Raw genomic sequence first — 14921 nt, 5'->3', positions numbered from 1 at the left:
AGACAAAATACTACAAAAGTAAGAAGCCTGATCTAAAATTAAGCCATGTTAGACCTGGAAGAAAGGTACTTACTTCGTGCAGGCCAGTTCACAGATGTTATCCTTCCAGTTCAAATACCCTGAGATGCCTTGTGCCCGGATGAACACATTATGATGATCAGGATCCAGCTTAAAGTCTTTAGACAATACTGCATGGAAATAAACTGTGACGCCCTCTCCAAGATTCACCTGACTGCAGTGACAGAGAAAAGAGAGTTAAAATTCTACTTAAATATTTTGTGTAATTAAAAAAAAACCAAGTCCATGAGAGCCACCAGCTGTTTGTTTAGTTATTTGTAGTCAACTTCATGAACTCCATTAACATCAGTTTTGTTGCAAACTTCCCCACATCTGGCCAGATAAGAAGGCCGATACAGAGTATTCTCCTACCAGAGTATTACATGCTCACATAACAATTAGGAATAAAGCATTTTCTATAGCCAGAGAACACCCTCCTGTAATCTAACTATAGTCACTGTCTGACGGGAAACAAGCTAGTATGTTATCTGAAGCTATATCCAATGATTAGGTTACCCACATTGTGGATGCAAAACATTGCTGCCATGAAATGGAGTGAGACAATTTCTGAAGCAGCACTCTCCAGTTAATCTCATGCCTCCCTTATCTCTATGTTGCTCTGCATCATTCTTGACCTTGGCATATTTATCTTTCCCGCCTCTCCTATGCTGGGGTGGGCAAAATACATCCCATGGGCCGGATCCGTGCAGGCTCCCTTCCTGCCCTGCCCCCACACTCTACTCAAAGAAGCACCTGGCTCTTGCAGGTGGTCACTCTGAAGACTGAGAGTCGGGGGAGGAAGCAGCTTTGTGTGCTGCCCCCATCCCCAGCACAATCTCACAGTTCCTGCTGACTGGACACCAGCCACTGGGAGCTGCCTGGGCTGTGTTTGCTGGGCAGGCAGAATGTGGAGCCCCCATCCCAGGGCTTGCGGCACTTAGAGAAGCACACGGCTCCCACAGCGGCTGCTTTAGCGTGTGGAGTGGGAAACTGCTGGGCGGCTGGCCAAAAGCCACCTAGGTAAGCACCTCCCGGCCAGAGCCTGCCTCTGGTACCCCACCTCCTCCTCCTCCATCCAGCCCTCCGCTCCCCCTCCTGCCCCATGTCAGCAAACTCTCTGCACTCCTGCTCCTCCACCCACACCTCCTCCCAGACCCTGCCCCCAATCCCAGGTCTCAACCCGAACCCATACACCCCTACCTCAGGTCACAACCTCCTCCTCCTCATACACTCCTCCGCCAGGTCCCAACCTCCTCCCCGACACTGCACCCCATTGCCCACCCCAGGTCGCCACCCCCTCCTTCACCCAGACCCCCGCCCCAGGTCACAACCCCCTCCTTCACCCAAATTCCCTCCCAGACCTACTCCTGCTCCCCAGTTCCCTACCCCAAGCTCCCTTCTGCACCCAACCCCCGTCCCAGACCCTGCACCCCCTCCATAGAAAAGTGCGGCCCTTGACCACTCTCCAAAACCTTGGAGTGGCCCCCCATCAAAAATAATCCCCTCCTCTCCCCCTCCAGGTTTTTGTCTTGTCAACATGGGAGCATCGATCCGGATCGGCAGAAGCCTGGTTCCACCTCCTCCCCCATCTAACTCACCTGGCCAGTGCAGCTAGGGGGAGCAACTTTTGGTAACAACTAGATGGAGTGTGGTTGTGTGTATGTGTGAGAGTGCATGAGTGTGGTGTGTCATATGCATATGAGAAGTATTGATTGATCTATGGATGTTCAATAAATGTGGCGTTGCCTTATCCCCCTGAAAAAGATCCCGAGTACTTCTAAGTACAACAAAGCTACGTCACTGGCGCCATCTTTCTTCATTGAAAAATCCAGTTCAACTGCCCTGCTTATTTCTGACTCTCTCCATGGAGCCACTTCCTGCCCTGTCTCTCTCCAACCACCTTCCTCACCGTGCCCATCGAACAGCTGGGTCTCACTGCCAGAGAGCGATCCCTCCCTCTGGCTCCTCCCATCTGGAACAGCCATGTCATATCTTTCGACCTCACTGAACCTAAGGCCTGGACAGAAAATTAGGCCAATCCAGTGACGTTGCTGAGTGATGTAGCTAACCCTACCTCCGCCCCCACATCGACGGTGCCAGTTCTACAAAATAATTCTACCACCAACCTAGCTGCCCCCTTGCCAGGAGGTGGGTCGCCACCAAATCCCTTCTCCCCGACATAACTCCACTGAATTGCAAAAGCAGAAAGCCCCATGTAAAATGTTGTGAAGGATTTAGGCCCTAGGAAATGTTTGTTTTAACCTTAGTCTATGTTGAAAAGGAAGCTCTCCCACCTACAGTTACCCTGGAGCAGCTACTGGCTGGGCCTCATTATTTTCAATAGCGCTTAAAAAAAAAAAAAAGAGACATACTCTACCTTGGCTTAAGTCTATTTGCACTGTCTTCTTGATTTTTCTGCTGCTTCTTGTCTTTGCCTGAAACAGCTGATGCATAATCTTTAGGACCTTCCACTGTCTTAGTTTGATTTGTCTTCTTTTCCATTTCGTCGGGTGTCCCCTTATTTGGGGTTCCTTTGCCTTCTGCTTCCACGTGCTGTGACACAAACGTACGGAATGAATCAAAAGCAATGAGCCGCAAAGACGTTACTTTAACAGGAACCAACCGGGTTGGCTCAGGATGGTATGAGATATCTGAAATACGATCTGCATGCTTAACAACCCAATTCAAAACGGATTCCGCTGGACCGACAGTGAGTGTTCTGCACCTGGGCTAAGTTCGGTTCCAAAGATGGGTCAGTTCTTCACTCCCCAGGGCCAGAGGAAACGAGGGGGAATCTTCTGACTGATATAGCAGCCAGGGCTGCAAGAATGTTCGGACGAGGTTTTACATGGAATCTAATACTGATGCTGGCAAAAGTCACCCTCTTGTGGGGTCTTGGAGGAGAAGGTGTAAAAGGAAGAGAAAATCTCTAACAGAAATCTACCATTCAACAGGCCCATTCTGGAACTGAGTCCCGTGTTCAGAGGAGGTGGCAAGCCAGCATAATGAAGGCAATGTATACACACTTCTGGTGCGAGATCAAGGGGATGGTGTAGACTGGACCACAGTTCAATGCAATGTGGATTTTAGGATCTATGGACAGGGATTCTGGGCCATTTAACAGCTGCACAAGCTTCATTACAAACAGAGAAAACTGGCAAGAGCAATTCTGAAAATTACACTCATTTCGCTGTACCAAGTTCTGCTCAGAGATACACCTGAAAGCAAGGGGCCTTTGGAAAGGGGAAGACAGACTTTAACCCCAAGATGGGTTAGTAAATCACCCAGCAATGGAAACGTACTTGGACTACTGTCAAATAGTGACTCTTCTCCTAAGGATAAGTCTTCAAACCCTTGGAAATAACTAAAGGTGAACAGAGAAGTTCACAGATGTAAGATGCATTTGTGCAAACTGACTGGCAAGACAGCACCCCCTGTCCGCTCCCCCCATTTCCTGCAAGATAGTGCCCTCTCGCCCCCCCTTCCAGAAAGATAGCACCCCATGTCCCTCCTTAAGATAGCACCCCATTCCCCCCACTTCCTGCAAGACAGCACCCCGCAGCCCCATCACAAGATAGCACCCCCCCCACTTCTTGCAAGTTAGTGCCCCACACGCCCCCACTTCCTGCAAGATAGCGCCACGCACCCCCCACTTCCTGCCCATCTCGCCAGGGAGTTCGGCTGGGGTGGCAGAAATCAACGGGTTGCATTTTACTGCAGTGACTGTTTCATAGCTCAAGAGAGACGCTTACTCCACCAGACTCAGCTGCCCACGTGGCAGTTTACCTTTGCAGCCGGAGCACTTGCTTGCTGCTTGAGCTCTTCTTTGACTTTCCTGCTCCGTGTCGTTCTCGCTTCAGAAACCTTCTGATTGGGATGATCTGCAGAAGAAGTGGAGTCCTTACTCTGAGGGGCTTCCACACTGGAGCAAAGCCCCACAGGCCCACTCTCTCCCTCTTCTTTGGAAGCCAGCCCGTCTCTGTCCCGCCCTGAAGTCTGGGTATCCGATCTATTTCCTGGAGGCTGGTCAACTTCAGCAGGGCTGCTCTCGCTGTCCTTCTCGCCAGAGCCCTTGTTCTCTCTGGCCTTTGGTTCCTCACCTGGGGAACATACATCGTCCATCTTCTCCTCTGTGGCTGTGGAGCCTGTAGGCTGAGCAAGCTCACCATTGGCACCAATCTGCTCTGGCTGGTGCCTGGTGTCACTGCTGCTGGGATGGTCTCCTACAAGCTTCTCTGGACGTTGACCTTCATTTCCCATGGGGCATTGGGAACCGTCCCCATTCATCTCACTTTCGTTGTTACGGGGAAATGAATCAGCTTCTCTTTTGGCCGCTTCGTTCTCTTGGGTTTGGCTTTCTTGGGCTGGACTTTTTGCAGCTGCCCATTCTGAGCTCAAAGAGTCCAGACTATAAGGTTCTGAACTTACAGAGGTCAAAGAGTCCTGAAGCCCAGAGTCGGAAGGATTCTTCTTATTCTTATTCCTCTTTCTCTTTTTCTATGTAGGGAAGGAAAACACACAGATACACCTTGGCTGACTCATAGTGGAGAAATCCTGTTTTCACCACTTCCCGTAACATACCTGGTATGTCCTCCATCCCCTTCGTCCTCGTCAAGGGAGGCAGAACAACTAGCCTGCCTCTGTCATACCCCAAAGCCTTGCCCCTAAAACACCCTTGCTTATGCTCTTACTTTCTGATTTGTAAGACAAAGGGGAATTGGAAGCAAGAAACACAAAATCCCAGCTTAGTTCAGCGAGAAGAAAAAGGCTCTGTGAGAACTCCTTAAAACTAGGAGAGTCCTAACCAAATTCCAAACTTGGTAGCTGCTGCTACCAAAACTCTGACCTAGACTCTGCTATTTTAAGTGGACATTTCACGCTTCCTTACTTCATGTCCTAGAGCAGTGTTTCTCAGCCAGGGGTATGAGTCTCCGTAGGGGTACTCGAGAGACATCTGGGGGGTACGTCAACACAACGGAAATTTGGAGAAAACAGAATTTTTGTTGTAAGTTTTACAGCGCTTTATTATTTGTGTACTTTTTATACCCAAAAATTTCATCGCTCACCTGGCTACAATTAAGTTGTTTAAACAAATGTGTTGCAACAGTAGAAAAAAATTGTGTGTGTGTCTGAAAACTGTAGGTACTGGGGGTACTTATTTTTTTAAGGGGTGCTTTATAATGGCCCTAGACCAGTGGTCCCCAATGCGGTGCCCACGGGCGCCATGGCGCCCACCGGGCCATTTATGTGTGCCCGCAGAGCAATCTGGGCTGGCCCCGCCCCCGGGCGTGTGGCAGGTGCCAGCCCCCGGAGCATGGGCGGCCCCTGCCCTGGGGTCGTGGCGCATGCCAGTGCCGGCCCCAGGGCGCACAGCATCTGGGCAGCCCCTGCCTGGGGTCGCGGCACATGCCGGTGCCGGCCCCAGGCATGTAGCCCCTGGGTGGCCTCTGCCCGGGGTCGCTGCACATGCCGGTGCTGGCCTCAGGCGCTCGACACCTGGGCGGCCGCTGCCCAGGGTCGCAGCACATGCCGGTGCCGGCCCCGGGTGTGTGGTGCATGCTTGGCCCTGCCCCCAGGCACGTGGTCCGTGAGTGGCCCCGCCCCCAGGCGCCCGGCAGCCCCAAAACGTTGGGGACCACTGCCCTAGACTCCTCTAGGTATAGCACTGCTGTTTTACACATGCAGCAATCTCTGAGCTGCAGTATTTCAGTGGATAAGGAAGGGAGACCTGTACCTATGGCTGGTAAGTCTTTGGGGCAAATCTTAGGAATGAACAGTTCTGTATGCAACAAATAATAATATGATGCTCTGAGCAGGACACCGAGTAAGCCTTCCTGCCAGGCTCTCACCTGCTCCATTATTACAGCTGGTTGTATTTATGTGAGTATTTCACTCCTCGGCAAAGGTGAAATCTAGGGCCCAAGCAATGGAAGTAGGGAGCCATGGGTAGGCAGGGAAGGGTTATTATTGTTGATTTAAAAGCTGCTACCGCTGAGTCGCCGAGTCACTCACACAGGTGTCAAACAAACAACTTCTACACATTCTGCTCAATGCCCCTGACTGAGCACAGGAAACAGAAAGGGTCAGCGTCACAACACGTGGCCACACATCTGGTGAGATGACAGGCCGTGGGGGCTTGGAGCACTGGAAGGGACGCACTGGCTGAAAGCAAGAGAATGGGAGCTGCGAGTTTCCTTGAAGCCAGCCTCCTCCTGGCTAAGAAGCCTCCGATGACCTCTTCCAAAACAAATTGGTTTCCTTCCTCACCCAACTGCCAGGCAAAATTGTCCAGCCCAGGCTGGAGTCGCCGTGTTTGCTGGCAGTGGGGCTGAGCTACTCACTGGGCCCCTGGGCAAGGCGGGAAGACCTGCTCAGTGTCCCTGGAAGGGGCGGGACTTCCAGCAGAAGGGGTGGAGCTAGTTTCCCACAGCCAGCCCTTCCAGGGTGCCAGGAGCACACCCCACCGGTACCTCCCCCAGGCAGCCCTCAGTGCTGACTCAGTGCCTGGAGCACACTGTGCGGGGCTCCAGCAGCAATTTAAAGGGTCCAGAGCAGACTGGAGGCAGTCAGAGCCCCGGGCCCTTTTGAATTGGCAGGTCCCAGAGCAGTTGCTCCCTTTCCCCATCTTCTCCGTGGGCCTGTTCGCTGGTTTACAACTCAGGCAGGCAGGAAGAAAAACAAAGGGACTCTTCCCACCTCATGCGTCTGTCTCTCCAGTGAGCACCCGGCGAGATCACAGGGAACTAAGCACAAGCCCTAGCGAAGGGCAGTGAACACACACGCACAGCTCCTGCGAAGCACAATGTTAAGCTGGAGGAGGGACGGAGTTAGAGGGATGTGAGGGAAGGAGAGAAACAGCAAACCCGTCCGCCTCGTTTGCTAGCACAGAGCCTGAGCAGAGTCTGGGTTCCACAATCAGAACGACGGACAGCCGGGAATCAGAGACATTTCCTCTCTCCAGAGCTTCAGGCAGGAACCATTCAGGAAACTGCTACGCGCAGTTTTTGAGTTTGCTCCCTTCAGGCTGCCATCCAGCAGCTGACCCAGACCAGACACCTGTGCGAGTAACTGGGGCTTCAGGGCAAGGCGCTTGCTTAGGCTGCCCCGGGCCGAGGAACTACACGAGAACTACCTGCGACGGGCTGGTAGGAGATGGGCTGCTCTCCTCAAATGGGACTGGTTTCTCCTTTCTCCTCTTTCTGGAAAGGGGATTAGCATCCTCCAACTCCCTCCAGACTGCACCACTTGCAGCGTTTGCTGTCTGCTGAAAAAGGGCTTTGCTTTCAGAGAGACCAGGATGGGAGTAATTGCTAATGGATATTTCGCCACCAGGGCAGGGGGTGTATTACGTCAGACTCTGCTCGTTAGTTGTAGCTTACATGCGTACGTTGCGGAGTGGGGAGGGCTTTTCCTATTTTCCCTACTTGAAACAAGTCAGATTTTCCTCCTGCGGCTCCTTGGGAATGTTATCCACACAGCGTCCAAGCGCGCCCTCTCAAGCTACCACTTGGCTCACGCTACGCTGGAGGAGGAGAGACTGCACAAGGAATCTGGCACTGCCGTCCCTACAGGACCCAAGTGACAATGGAAATAAGGATCTGCAGCGTTGCTGGAGACATGTCGCTCCCGGGGATTTATGGCCTATTACTGTACAGGTTGAACCTCTTTAGTCCGGCAACACCCATGGTCCGGCATGCTCTGAGTGAGTTGGATGCCCACTTGTGGGCGTGGCCAAGTTTCCCACGGTCCCATAAAGTTTGTTTACAGCCACCAGGCCTGGCTCGCAGTGTTCTGGGCTGTTCTTTAGCTCACTTACCCCTAACGAAGCAGTGATGCTGCCAGACAATACTGACCTCCCATGGTCCGGCAAATTTGCTGGCTCAGCACCAGTCAGATCCCAAGAGTGCTGGACTAGAGAGATTCAAACTGTACAACAATCTGTAATCCACTAACCCCCCTCCTTAGCCTAGGACTACAGGGGTGTTACCCTGCAGCTGAGCTCCTGGGATTCAGCCTGCACAGCTGTTTCACTGGTGTATAGACGCCTGGGTCTGGGCAGAAGCCTGGGTCTAGGATGCTGGGTGGGTCCCAAAACTTGGGGTGTCACCAAAGCCAAGAAGTTTACATGGCAACGGAACAGCTCTGCAGCCTGAGCCTGAGTTCGCTGGCATGGGTTAGCCATGGGGGTTTTTAGTACGTCAATGTACCCTTAGTTTTGGATTAGTAGTTAGGACACACTCGGTCTTGTGCTTGGAGCGTCAAAGCAAAATACCTGTTCCAGACTCAAGGAAGAGCTCTGTGCAGCTTGTCTCTCTCCCAGCAGAAGTTGGTCCAATAAAAGGTATTACCAACATGCATGACTGTGGGTATTTCTGCCAAAACCATATTACAAAATACGTTCCCTCTTCCTCCCTCCGCGTGTAATCTGCCGTATGACATTTCATATGATGGTCTATTGCAGTAGTGGGCAAAAACCGGCCTGCGGGCCAGACCCAGTCTGCCAGGGTTAGCCCCTGGCAGGCCCCCTACCCACCGTATTTACCTGCACCTCTGCAGGTACGAGGAATCGCCACTCCCAGCCAATGGCAGTTGCGATTGCTCTTAACTGCAGAGGTGCAGGTAAATATAGCGGCAGAGGCTCACCATGGGCTAACCATGGTGAACCGCCACCGTTTTATTGCCCACCCCGGTCTATTGCCTACTGTGCTGCTTTGTTGTATCATAATTTTGGACCAATGTTTACAATACAAATCCCATTCCAAGAACTGGAGAAAAGTTGCTATAAGACATGAATTAGCATTAGAAAAAACTCTGATTACGATATTACCTGCAAAATCTCTATGATCACGAGAGATGTTATTAACTCATACAAAACTGGAAACAACAGAGCCATGCTGGACTTTTTTTTTTAAACGTCTTAGGGATCTCACTTGGAACTTTACAAAGTTGCCAGGAGTAAGGATGTCACCATTAAAGAAAGGGACCGCTTGGGACAACCTTTAAGTCCTCTGCTATACATCACAATAAAAGAGGATTTGAAATACAAGTAACTAAGAATCCGTATTCCCAGGCATATGATGTTTTTAGTAATACGAGAGCGTGACATTAAACGACTGAGCAAAGGTTTACCACACTGCACCAGCGTACCCTCCTAGCCCAGATGCAACTTGTACCGCCAAGAGAATGCTTTTGCTAGTATAGCTTCCTTAGGCCAGAGCCCCAGAGAAAGGAAGCTATACCGTCAAAGCCTTTTTGGCTGGTGTAACAATTGTTACCCCAGGGCTTTTGTTGGTACAGACACGTCACTAAAAGGGAAAAACAAAAAAAAAAAAAACAAAAAAATCACGTCCCTATGGAACATTCTACTGGCAAAGGCTTCTAGTGTAGATCCGCCCTAATGCTGCAGCATTGGGTGACACCCCTACCAAGCAGCTATTGACTTTGGACAGAGAGATTGTTAATCCTGAAGCTTTCAACATATTGCTAGGGGGAGCTGTAGGATTCAGTATCTCAGCTCCATACGCGGAGACATCATTTGGTACAAAATTATTTATTTTAAAATAATAATAGGATTTCCTTTAAGAAAGTGCGGTCAGTGGTTCCAGACCAGCGATGGGCAACCCGGCTAGTGAGTGGGCCACATGAGCGGCCTCCATCGCAGTGGGCTGTCAGATTGTCGTAACCAAAAGGGTCTCCCGGGAGAGGGCAGTTTTGCACGCTGCACTTGTGCACCTAGGCTGTGCAGATTGCACCGTAGCAATGCTGGGATTGGCGACAGAGGGAGAGCTCAGCTCTCCCTGTCACTGCTGGGTGCAACCGCCCATGCCTCCCCGCACGGGCATGTCACTGTAGTAACATCAACAAGAAAAACAATGACAGCCAGAAGCCAGCAGAACCTGGCCACCCTGTGAGCGAGCCACAGTAACAAACTGTCTCGAGGGACGAACAGAGACCCCTTGGGCCGCAGGTTGCCCACCGCTGGTCCAGACCATAAGCAAAAGGCATTAGTGACAGTCACCCTTTTCTGAGAGCGACAGAGAAAGCAGAGATGTTATTTGCTTGATTCACTTTACTTGGACCTCGTGGCCTTACCCAATTCAGCACTGCAGGGAAATGTGTAGAATCCCCAAGGTCTCTGCACAGTGCACAGGCCGCACCAGCACATTCAGAGATACTCACTTTCTTCTTTGACGCACCCGTCTGACTCCCCAGGCTCTCTGACAGCAACTCTCCTGGCTTCCCCTGCGCCCCTTCGGGCAGTGGTTGTCCATCAGCGGCTGGCACCGAGGGGGCACCATCTACCTTGAGTTCTCTGCCACCATCCACGTCCCCCTCAGGCACAGGAACGGGCGTTACATCTTCGCCTCCTACAACGGAGACAAAACCCTCTCTCAATTGTAGGCTCAGGAAACAAGGGGGAGAGACCAAGTGGAGCGGGAGAAGGAAGGAGGGAAATCGTAAATTCTGATTCAATGCTTCAGCCCTTTCTGAAGGGCTCACTGGAAAATGCTTCAGCAGGGAAAGGAGCAATTCTCAGCTGGAAACCAAGTTCAGGGGAGCGGCCTCTCGAGGTCCCTCCCGGGTCCGGTGTGCTAGGATTCTAGGAAGATTAAGACAAGTGAGACAGGCCCATGAAAATGACTGAATTGGGAGCCCCACTCGGAGACCGCTTGTGTCACCTTAACACCACGGCACAAGCGGTTGAACTCAATGCTGGAAAAAAGGAGGTTGGGGGGGCTGGTCCTGAAAAGGATGCAGCATTTCAGCTCCCAGGCCCGCCCCTCAAAGCATCCCCTCCTCCGTAAAAAGCCCCACAGTCGCAGGGCTGGCAACACCTTAAAGCTCATAGTTCCAGCCTTGCCCCTTAATGACGCAAGTGCTGGCTGACAGGTGGCCATCCTTCCTCGGCCACCCTTCTCCACATCCCCCCATTGAGTGGCATGAATATATTCCTCCAACAGACACCGCAGTGACCAGGTGAGCAGACGGTCTCTGGACACGTTCACGGGGCAGCTCCAAATCGGTGACAGGAAGCACAGGCCAGGGAAAGTCCATGAGAAACATACAGTGAAACATCCCTTGCTTGGCAATGAAACCAAATCTGTGGGCAGGTAAGGGGCTCAGACACACCCTTCAAGAAAACTCTTCCGAGCCGCCTTCCACTCCATGTGGCTTTGAGGGCTGGGGATGCAGCAGTGCAGTTCTGGCAGCACTAAGGGCTGACTGCCATAGGCCCCAGGGAGCCCGGCCCCCCTCCCACCTTGCCCCAGCAGCTGTGAGCCCCACTGCTGAGGGGTGTGAGCAGCTCAAATGGCAAAACGTCCAGGATAAATGAACAAGTGGTTCAATCTACTCTCTTTCTGAATTCCTGATGCTAATTTATGCTGTTGATTCCTTGATTCACTTGTCTAATCTCCACCTAATTGTTAAATTGTGTCCTGTGGTGGGAAACAGCCTGTTTATTTGCTCCATAGAATTCACAAACCATATGCTGGATTGTTTTTATTCTCCAAGTGCAAGGACAACGTCTAAACCACCTTAAGCAGAAATATCAGATTGAAAACACTGACAAGCCTGGGGGGGGGGGGACGACACAGGAGACCCCTTGGGACTGTTTCTGGTGTGCTGACAGAGCCACGGACACCCGCCTTCCCTCTCTTGGGGCTTCTCCCCACCCTGTCCTGCTGGGCCAGCTCCCCCGGTCTCCCCTAGCCAAGACACAGCTGAGATAGCTGCTTCCCCCTCCCCCAGGAGCGATACAGACACTGAACCATTTGAGCTCTGGGGGAATGCAGTTCAAAGGCACAGCAGCCAGGAAACCAACCCGCAAAGAAATCCGTCTGCCACTGGGTGAGAGTTTCACACCTTGAAAGCCCATTCAGACAAGCCCTCTTGAACAATGGGAGGAGGAGGAGCACGCTGATGGCTCCCCCAGGGAACAATTACTTACTCCCAGCTGACAGTCAATACAAGCATTTGTATTAAGTGCAAACAGTCGGATCTAAGCAGCTGCAAGTGAAAACAGGCAGATCAAACTAAGTTACAGAATGAAAAGAAAAGAAAAGCAAACCCTGCCCAGCTAGTGCTAACGCGCTCACGCTGATTGCAAACTCCCTAAACTGTTCTTCTGCCACTTGAAGGTTTGCCTGGATCAGATCTTTTACTCTGACTGGGGTCCCCCTTCCTGCTATCCTTTCAGGCATGTCAGGCCAGCCAAAGACAAAGATACTGAGGGCTTTCCAGCTTACATAGATTTCCTTTTGTTCTCCATCCCTCCCCCCTTCCCTGGAAAATTACCAGGTTAAACTGAAAAACAACAAGTAGTCTGGTAGCACTTTAAAGACTAACAAAACATGGAGATGGGATCAGGAGCTTTTGTGGGTACAGCCCACTTCTTCAGATGACCGGAGTGTTGGATGTCCAGAACCGGTTGTACTGCTTAAACTGCTATCCCAGTACAAACAGGCAAGATCACATGTCTCTCCACAACCACTGCTCAAACTTGAGACAAAACAAGGCTATTTACAGCCAGTAAGCTGATTCATACTCATACACCAAAATAAGCACTACGGATCCAGCCGACTGAGATATTACAATTGATGGCTTACGTGAGGTCTTTTGTCCAGAGCACCTTTGAGTTATCTGTATTTGTATAACTGGACAGTGTCATACAGCATGGGGGGAGGGAACAGTCACAAAGCCATTTGGCTCAGGCCTGAACTAAACCCATTACTATTACACTCGGAGAGCAAAGAAGCAACCGGTGCAGAGCCAAGATACATTTGCTAGGACTAAAACTGAGCAATTGAAAGAGAAGGGATTTTCCATCAAGCTGCTCAAAATAGCGGGTGTTGTGTTGGTGCCTATTGAACTTCAGTGATTATTTAACCTTTGGAAAAGGAAGCTTTTTTTGGGGGGGGGGGGCTCTGAACCTTTCAAACAGGGCCATCCCTAAGCAGGAGCAGGGGACGCCCCCCCCCCCCGCACTCTGCCCCAGATCCCACCCCTGTCTCTTTCTGACCCTGCTCCGCCCCACAAGCCTCCTCCCCAGCATAGCAGGGGTCTGACGCTGGGCCTGCTGCCTCTCGCTGACCGTAGGGGGAAGTGGAGCAACCTGTCCGCACAGCCTGCTCCACTCTGCCCGCCGTGACACTCCACTTCCCGCCACCATGGGAGTGTGGGCGGGGCCAGACCGGCAGTGTGGGAAGGCACCGCCTCCCCCCACCTAGCACACCCTGCCGCATAGCTCCAGGCAGGGGGAGTGTGACTTAGTGGGGGTACTTGCTGGGCTGTGGTGACCCCTGCTGTCTGGAGCAAGACCCAGCAGGGAAAACCTCACTATGCAAAGGTGATGCCAAACTTGTTGAACCAGACACCCCCCATGGAGAGGAACAAAGGAAGGTGGATGCTGCCCTGGCTGGGGGGCAGGGCTGGAAGAGGGTTAGTTAGTTCCTGTCTGGAAGCAGGGGAGAAGGAGCTGGGGAGGGGGGCTGGGATTCCCCTATCTCAAGGGGGGCACTGAGGCCTCTTAGCCCCAGTTCCTGTAACCAGATTACATCTGTGCTGTGCTGTATCCTGGAGGAGCAATAAACCACCCTCAATTCCACTGGTTGGTGGAGTCTGTTTGTGCCATTTCGGGGTGCAGGAGACGGGGGACCCCCAACGCACCGTCACACTGGTGTCAGGGGTGGGATGCACTGCACCCCGTGGATGGAGCTTCCAGCGGCGAGCGACAAGGCGCTGTAGAAGCAAGAGCCCTGGAGCCAGGCGTGCTGGAGACAGAGCGAAGCGGTTCCTGGGAATCGTGGGGCGCTGCAGCACTAGACTGGTGAGTCTGCACCGAGGGGACTAGCGGGCAGATGGCCGAGAGAGGACCCGCCAGGACCGAGAGAGGCAGCGACAGCATGAGCTGGCCATGGCAGAGCGGAGAACCGGCGGGGCACCGGCAGCGCCAAGTGCGGATGGGCCCCAGGGTCCCGGGACTGCCAGACGCTTGGAGAGGCTCGTGGTGGCCCAATTGAAGGACATGGGCGACATAGACGGGTTCCTCAGCTCCTTTGAGAGGGCCTGTGGACTGCAACGGGTTCCCCCAGCTGACTGGCTGCAGGAGCTCATCCCCGCACTGAACCAGGAGGCGGTCGGAGTGCTCAGTCAGCTGGAGGACCTACAGCCAGGGGATTACAACCGAGTCAAGGAGGCCCTGCTGCACAAGTTCGGGCTGACCCCCGAGATGTACAGGAAGAAGTTCCGGGGGGGTACAGAAAAGGCCACAAGAGGGCTCAGTGCACCAGGTCCCAGGACCGGGGACTTTCCAGGGTTAACTGGCTGGGGCGGGAGGAAGGGCAGGCTGCCCCAGAGGCAGGGGCTGGCAGGCAAACCTCAGCTCAGAGAGAGGGGAAAGATGCTCAGTGCACCTCCCCTGGGAGGTCTGATTCTCAGGAGGCGGATTTCTCTGTGTACCGGGTGGGGGCAGGACGGCGCCTCATACCCCTGGAGGTGGATGGTAGGAAGGTGACGGGCTTCTGGGACACGGGGGCGGAGGTGACTCTGGCCCGATCCGACATAGTGGCCCCAGAGCGGATACTACCCCACACGCAGCTGACCCTGAAGGGCATAGATGGGTCCCCGTTTAAGGTGCCTGTAGCCAGGGTGCATCTGAAATGGGGGGCCAGGGAGGGCCTCAAGGAAGTGGGGGTGCACCCGCACTTGCCCACCGAGGTGCTGATGGGGAATGACCTAGAGGAGTGGCCCCATGAATCCCAGCGGGCTCTAGTCACTACCCGGAGCCAGAGCCAGCGGGGGGCTGACAACATGGGTCCAGGGAAGGACTCCTGGCAGCGTCCTCAGGGTCCCATCCCAGTGGA

At 52.9% G+C, this 14921-nt stretch overlaps 1 protein-coding gene across 7 annotated transcripts in view; it reads right to left on the bottom strand.

The window, feature by feature from the left end:
* Nucleotides 1-14921, bottom strand: part of RNF213 (ring finger protein 213) — a 109416-nt gene that overhangs the window by 87270 nt on the left and 7225 nt on the right. For 3 of the 7 annotated variants that reach the window (XM_089771832.1, XM_075904097.2, XM_089771833.1), the window contains exons 3-7: nt 10150-10424; nt 7190-7318; nt 3844-4554; nt 2435-2610; nt 74-232 (exon numbers count right to left, since the gene is read on the bottom strand). In XM_089771832.1, the coding sequence (XP_089627958.1) occupies nt 74-232; nt 2435-2610; nt 3844-4554; nt 7190-7318; nt 10150-10424 (1450 nt within the window). Of the gene's footprint in view, nt 1-73; nt 233-2434; nt 2611-3843; nt 4555-7189; nt 7322-10149; nt 10425-14921 lie in introns of all 7 variants that reach the window. The other 4 variants (XM_075904098.2, XM_075904100.2, XM_075904101.2 and 1 more) reach the window with 4 other exon arrangements.

This window comes from Pelodiscus sinensis, chromosome 20, assembly GCF_052426305.1.
Source record: "Pelodiscus sinensis isolate ZL-2025 chromosome 20, ASM5242630v1, whole genome shotgun sequence".
Classification (NCBI taxonomy): Eukaryota; Metazoa; Chordata; order Testudines; family Trionychidae; genus Pelodiscus; species Pelodiscus sinensis.
This window is presented reverse-complemented; position numbering and strand designations above follow the sequence as displayed.